Below are 6582 nucleotides of genomic sequence, written 5' to 3'. Positions count from 1 at the left end.
TTTCTTTATTTTCTTTCTTGTTACAGGGTAATAATAGCCCATTAACACCAAATTGGATCTCAACCGTTACAGAAAGAGGACCTCTTTTAACTTATTTAAATATGAATGAAGTGGCTACTTCTGTAGAAACAGTTATGGAGCCGTTTGGGATTCATCTGGGTTTTCAGTTACAAAGAGAGGAGGAACTGCTATTCCATTTTCTGTCAGCAAACGGTGAAATTCAAGACGGTCGTCTAATATTTTCTGAAAGGGATACAATTAAATATTAATTGTTTAGGTACTGCTTTTCTATTTTGCTATGTAGTTACTCAACACATTTTGAAATACAAGACACAAATAAGCCATTGTTCTTGATGTATCAGTTTTGAACGTTTTTGATTTTAGTGACGAATAGTACTGATAATGGCACATTCATACATGCCAAACTAGAAAACCAGTAGAAGCTGAACAGCAACTTCAAAAAAGTTGACACAGTCTAAAAAGCTGACAACTCAAAAATGGCCCAAACATAACCTCTGAGGCGAAAACAAGTAATTACACTGAAGGTTCTGTAACTAAAGCTGTAGATATACCCAACGTTACTTCACTCATATTGGAAGGAAAAAGAGCATAGGAGCCCGAAGGCAAATACAAATGTTGAAAGTTCAAGGATTCATTTTCAAGAGGGTCTGGGGCTCACTCCTAGGGTTGCCAACTCTGATTGGATGTATTCCTGGAGATTTATCACAGGAACTCCCCCCTCTACTGCCCCGCTCAGTCAAACACCCCTTTTTTCCCCATCTCCGATATTTTCATAACAAATAAACAAAAGTGTTCAAAAGAAAATGAAAAAACCCCACACAATTCTTTTTAATGTTCCCATGATTTTTCTCCTGGGTTGTTCGCAGCAGTGTCCAGGAGATTTAATTCTTAATTCCTGGAGAGTCCAGGACAATCCTGAAGAGTTGGCAACCATACATACACCCCACCCCCACAAGGAAAATTTTGATTTTTGGCACTTTATTTGGTACATTTTCCACTGTTTTGGAATCCACCATGAACAGGGCCATTGCATTTATTTCCATCCAAACAAGTAAGGACATTTGTTCCAATCGATTGAAAGCTAGGCGCTTCTTCTGTCAAAGTTCATGGGGTCAAAGTGAAAGGCTAGGCAGCATGAACCATTGACAGTTTGGGGAAACATCTACAGTGTCCCTCCACTGAAAAGGCCAGGAAATCCTGCCTGGAGTTTGCTGAAACCGGGGGAAGGGGAAGGTGCCAAGTGGAAAGGTACACACCCTGTCCCCAGTGGCCACTGCGCCAGGCGGGGGCTGCTTTAAAAATAAACAAAAATTACGCCCCTGATCTCTGGGAATCAAGGCTCTCTACCCAGCCTGGACCCCAAGGTGGGTCGCACTTCCGCCAGGTGTTGGCAAGGTATGGCTGGTTAGATCAGGAGTAATTGAGCTGAGCACACCATGTTCCGACTGAGGACATGGATGTGGGAATGCCTGACTTAAGAAGTCCCTGTTCCCTTTACGTTGATGGCCTTGTAGGAGCTGGTGGAGATTCCGCCGCCACAAAGGAATCCCAAAGACTTGGACTCTGGGTCCCAGCTGAATTCTGGCAGAACTCCACCAAACCTAAAGGAGTATACCAGAACGGCTGCACATTTTCTACCCTCTATATCAATTATTTTTCCGTCATATTTTGAAACTTCTTTCTCCCAGAAGGGACAGACAATCTTTTATTGGGAGAAAAAAAGAAAACGTTTTTCTTTAAAAAGTGCCTAATAGCAAATAGAGGATTCAAACCCTGCCCCCATCCCCCTTGCTGACCAAGGAACCATGCCAGTTAAAGCTGTAATTTTAGAATTCCAAAATGCTGCTCATCTCTCAGCCAACTGGTGGTGCATTTCTCAGGGGTTCCAGCTCATCCTCCCCTGGAAAAGTTTGACTTTTTACATCAAAAATGGTACATTCTGCTTACTTTTTAAAAACTTTTATACTTCACAACTGATATAGTTTTTCCTTTATTTAAGATTAAAATCTAACAAAATCTAAGTGCCATTTGGGTTTTCAACAGACCAACCAGGTCACTTGCCTAAAGTGACCTCAACAGTTAGCTCTAGATCACGTTCAACTTCACCCATTCCATATTTCAACACCATTGATCAAGAACTTACATTACCCATTCCTTCTTCTTTTGTGCATTGTATTACACTGTATTAAATTTCATCTGCCTCTGTTCAGCTCAACTACATCATTTATCCAACTTATCGTGTAGGTCCCTGGGTCCTTCCTCAAATTCACTGAGCTTCTGAATCAGTTATTAATGTAGATTAGAAAAAGATGGGTTCCATTTCTGATCCCCAGAGGTACTTCACTCATCACTTTCTCCCACCCAGATATCACTAATAAGAACCACTGCTTCCTATCCTTTAGCCAATTTATTATCCATTCCCAAGTTTTGCTTGACTAGCAGCCTTTCATATGTAACTTTGTTAAAGGCTTTTTGAAATCTAGGTATGCCACCTCATTCACAGTCCATTTGGGATGTTACATCCCCAAAAAGGTCAAGAAGATTGGTCAACATACGATCTTCTGACTCCATGTTGCTTGCTATTTATTAAGTATTCATTAAGTTATCATACAAGTAATCCTCATTACTCCTGATAAATCGATTTTACGCAATATTGATATAAGATGGATGGATTTGTAGTTGCCTGGGTCTGTTTTGTTAACCTTTTTGAAAATGGCACCATGGTAGTCGGTTTCCAACCCATTAGAAACTCTCCAGTGTTCAGCAGTTCACTCATAACCACTGTGCTGCATCTCACAAATATGTAAATAATGAAATCAGATAGAGAAAGAACTAGTTAACTGATTGATAACACCAGGAATGAGCTTTTGCCAGAAATAGGTGGTGCTTTTCTCAACATTGAAACCGTTTGAAGAAAATACTATCTCTTCCAGTCAGATGTTTTTTCCAACAGAGATGAAGCTGTCCAAATTTCAATGGAATAAACAAACATCTGAAGTAGGGTGGCTACTTTCAGAAGGATACAGGTGGTCATCTTGCTATCATTTCTGATCAGACTCCTATTTTCACATGGATCCTGTTGCCTTAGAGTTCTTTCTATCAGAATCTTTAAGATTAACCCTTTTATGATCCTTTAAGTAGGTGCACACCTCTAGTTCTGTCTCACTGCCGTGATGTAGAAATATAGTTTAATCCGTGAACTAAAGATGCTAGGGCTGCTGCTCACTTTCACAGAACTCGGGACCATCTTCTTTGAGGAAGTCCCCGGTTCTTTCTCAACAGGCCAGTAATTCTGGTATTTTTTTTCTATCGCCTGAGTAGAAAGGGATAGCAGTTCCATCACTGTTTAAGTCAGGCCTGAAACAAAGCCTTTTGGAATTTCCAGATAGCATGACACTCCCTTAATGGTTTTGACAAAGACAGACAATGAACTTCTTATTGTGGTAAACTTGCTCACATTATCATTTCACAATCTGGATGTAATAGCCAGAGGACCTTGACCTGATTAGGTTTCATTTATATGCACTAACATAAACAGAGGTTTGTTGTCTCCCCTTGAGCTAGCAGCTAAACAATACACCATACTGTCTAGAAAATAAAGGTCAGCTCCAAGACAAAAACAAAATAAATGACCCAAGAAGCAACTGATGGAGCTCCATTTTAAACTCACAGTAAAGCGGCCTGGCTACAACTTCATATGAACATGTTATAAAACCAAACTATTTTAAGAAATGATGCAAGATGGAGTCCATGACTGTCTGTCATAGGGTGAGAGAGATGAAGAAAAAGCTATAAAAGGAGAGGAGTGGGGCTGAGTTGAAAGGAGGTTGGAGGACGATATAACTACAGTGTCTGATAAAGTTTGAACATTATAAACTGTCACATTCAAATATGTGCATACAGTAAAGGAGGCAGCATTTGAAGTTTAATTATCATATTCACTTTGTGGCTATCCTCAAGTTATCATACTCCTTCCTAAAATTCTTCCATTTTGTTTGTCAGCCTTGACTCAGTGGGTAGCTGTCTCGCTTCTGAGTCAGAAGGTTGTGGGTTCAAGTCCCACTCCTGAGACTTGAGCACATAATCTAGGCTGACAATTAAGTGCAGCATTGAGGGAGTGCTGCACTGTCGGAGGTGCGGTCTTTCAGATAAGATGTTAAACTGGGGCCTTATCTGCCCTCTCAGGTGGATGTACAAGATTCCATTACACTATTCGAAGAAGAGCAGTGGAGCTCTTCCCGGTGTCCTCGCCAATACTTGTCCCTCAACCAACATCACTATAAAAAACAGACTATCTGATCATTTTTGCATTGCTGTTTATGGAACCTTATTGTGTGTAGCAAATTGGCTGCCACATTTCCTACTTTACAATGGTGACAACATTTTAAATTACAATTACTTAATTGGCTGTAAAGCACTTTGGGACGTCCTGAGGTCGTGAAAGCCGCTACATAAATGCAAGTTCTTTATTTCTTTCTTTGGATTTCTGAGCCAGTGTTGCTACGCTTAGTATTAATCGAAAACATCCTAGACATAAACTTGGTTGATCTGCCGCGCTCTGCCCCCAAAAATGTCATCCTGTTTTTCACTGAATCCCTCAAGAAGGATAATGGTGAGGACACATGGTTTCTGAATAACAAACAAACAATCATTGCTTAAGCATTCTGATTTCCTCACTGCACAGTTGTATTTACGGCCTGTTCAGAAGAATAGTGACTAAACCGCTTGCTATCTGCTTCTGAAGTGTCAGTGATCATCAGTGCAGCTTCTGCCAGGCAAGATCAGTGATTTTGTGAAGTACAAATCTGATTGGAGGAAATACCGATGCACACACCAGTTTTATGCACAGGTGATACTTGTGAACTAGGTGAACTTAAATATTTCTAAAAGGAAGAAAGGAATTGTTGCTTGAGATCAGAAGGCACAAGCTTAATTGTCCTCGATAATGCTGAATTGTTGCTGAACCTGACAGTTCTGTGCTGCAATTTACTTTCTCAGAAACTGTATCATATACTGAGCTACTGTAACTAAATTTATGAATGAAGCCAAAGAATACTCCAGCACGAGGCCATATTCTTACTGTTCATCTAAAAATTATAACCCGATGTACAAGTTAAAAAAATTAATTATTCAAAGGTTAATTTTCTTCAGAAACTCACACAAGGCAGCTGGGTTCTCAATAAGAGTTACAGTCTTTGCTGCATTTCTGACATGCTGATTATATTTGTCTAAAAATGAACCATCAAATTCTTGCATTTTCACAATTCTTGGTACATGCCGAAACACATTGGTCTACAGACAACCAGCAGCTATGATGACAGTCACTGCACTTCAAAAATTAATGCACTGAGTGAAGCACTTTGATATTTGACGTGATAAGGTACCCTGTAAGTTCAGGTATTATTTATTATAAGCACGGACACAACAACTGTTGAATGCCAGCTGTTACTAGTAGAGGAAAGGTGAGTAGTAATTTCATCAAATATTAAACCAGCTGAAATTGTTCAAGCAGTTGCAGACAATGATGTTATTGTGGAAAAGACTTTGGAAGGACTCACACCACAACTCTGTTGTTTGAGAGAAATATTTGCCCAGTACTCTTTGGCCAGTTTCCACCAAACAGTCAGTATCTCATAAAAGTGATCAGCAACCTTACATAACATTCATGATTTTAGCAACCCTAACTGACTACCTGTGGTGAAGAACAATGTAGGTCAAATAAGCCAAAGTTTCAGATGCTGCCTGGATATCTGTCTGACTGTTCCCAAACTCTTTGAAGTAGGACCAAAAAAAACCAAAATGCACCTGCCTGGAATGGGTTCCAAGCATCTGTTCCAGCATAACAGAACTGAGTTACTGTCCTGTGGTTTCAGCCTCTGCCACAAAGTATTTCTCTGTGTTCACTGGTGTGAAAACCGCTCAGAGTATAATGGAGGCACTTGGCCAAGGACATTCTATCATGTTTGATTAAGCTATTTATTCAAAAGCTGGGAAAATACAGCAGATAAAATTGAAGGACTATAACTTGTCTTTGTGGCTTTCATATAGCTTGGATTTTTGTTTGGGTTGTAATTGGAAAAAATATGCAGATCTTGAGGTGAAACACATCTCTGTGGCAATCTGCAGTCTTCTGCATTTTCCTTGTGTGTTTCAGGTGTCTCTCTCTCTTTAAAGGCTACAAACAGACTCACTGATTTGAAAAAGACTGGTTGATAAATACTTCCAAAAAATAATCGTTTTTAGACGAATATAACCAGCATGTCAGAAAACACACCTTTTAATAGATTTGTTCCTAGAATGTGGGCAACACTGGCAGAGAAGTATTTATTACCCATCCCTCATTGCCCCAAGGGCTACACGAGTCAACTACATAGTGTGGCACTGGTGTAATATGCAAGTCAGACCGAGTAGGGGTGACAGGCTCCCTTCCTTGAAGGACATTAGTGAACAAGTTGAATTCTTAAATTACCAGATTTATTGGATTCAATTTCTCAATTTGCCTTGGTGGGATCGGAACTCTCAATTTCTGGGTTGCTGGTCCATTACCATAACTAGCTACCA

The 6582-nt window shown here is 39.9% G+C and overlaps 1 protein-coding gene across 4 annotated transcripts in view; it reads right to left on the bottom strand.

Moving 5' to 3' along the window:
* The window catches only part of LOC137301049 (coiled-coil domain-containing protein 27-like), a 51586-nt gene continuing 45004 nt past the window's right edge, over positions 1–6582 (bottom strand). For all 4 annotated transcript variants that reach the window (XM_067970432.1, XM_067970430.1, XM_067970433.1 and 1 more), the window contains one exon: positions 1–243. In XM_067970432.1, coding sequence (XP_067826533.1) covers positions 133–243 — 111 coding nt within the window. In that variant the 3' untranslated portion in view covers positions 1–132. The remainder of the gene's footprint in view (positions 244–6582) is intronic.

Source organism: Heptranchias perlo, chromosome 32, assembly GCF_035084215.1.
Source record: "Heptranchias perlo isolate sHepPer1 chromosome 32, sHepPer1.hap1, whole genome shotgun sequence".
NCBI classification, from domain to species: domain Eukaryota; kingdom Metazoa; phylum Chordata; class Chondrichthyes; order Hexanchiformes; family Hexanchidae; genus Heptranchias; species Heptranchias perlo.
This window is presented reverse-complemented; position numbering and strand designations above follow the sequence as displayed.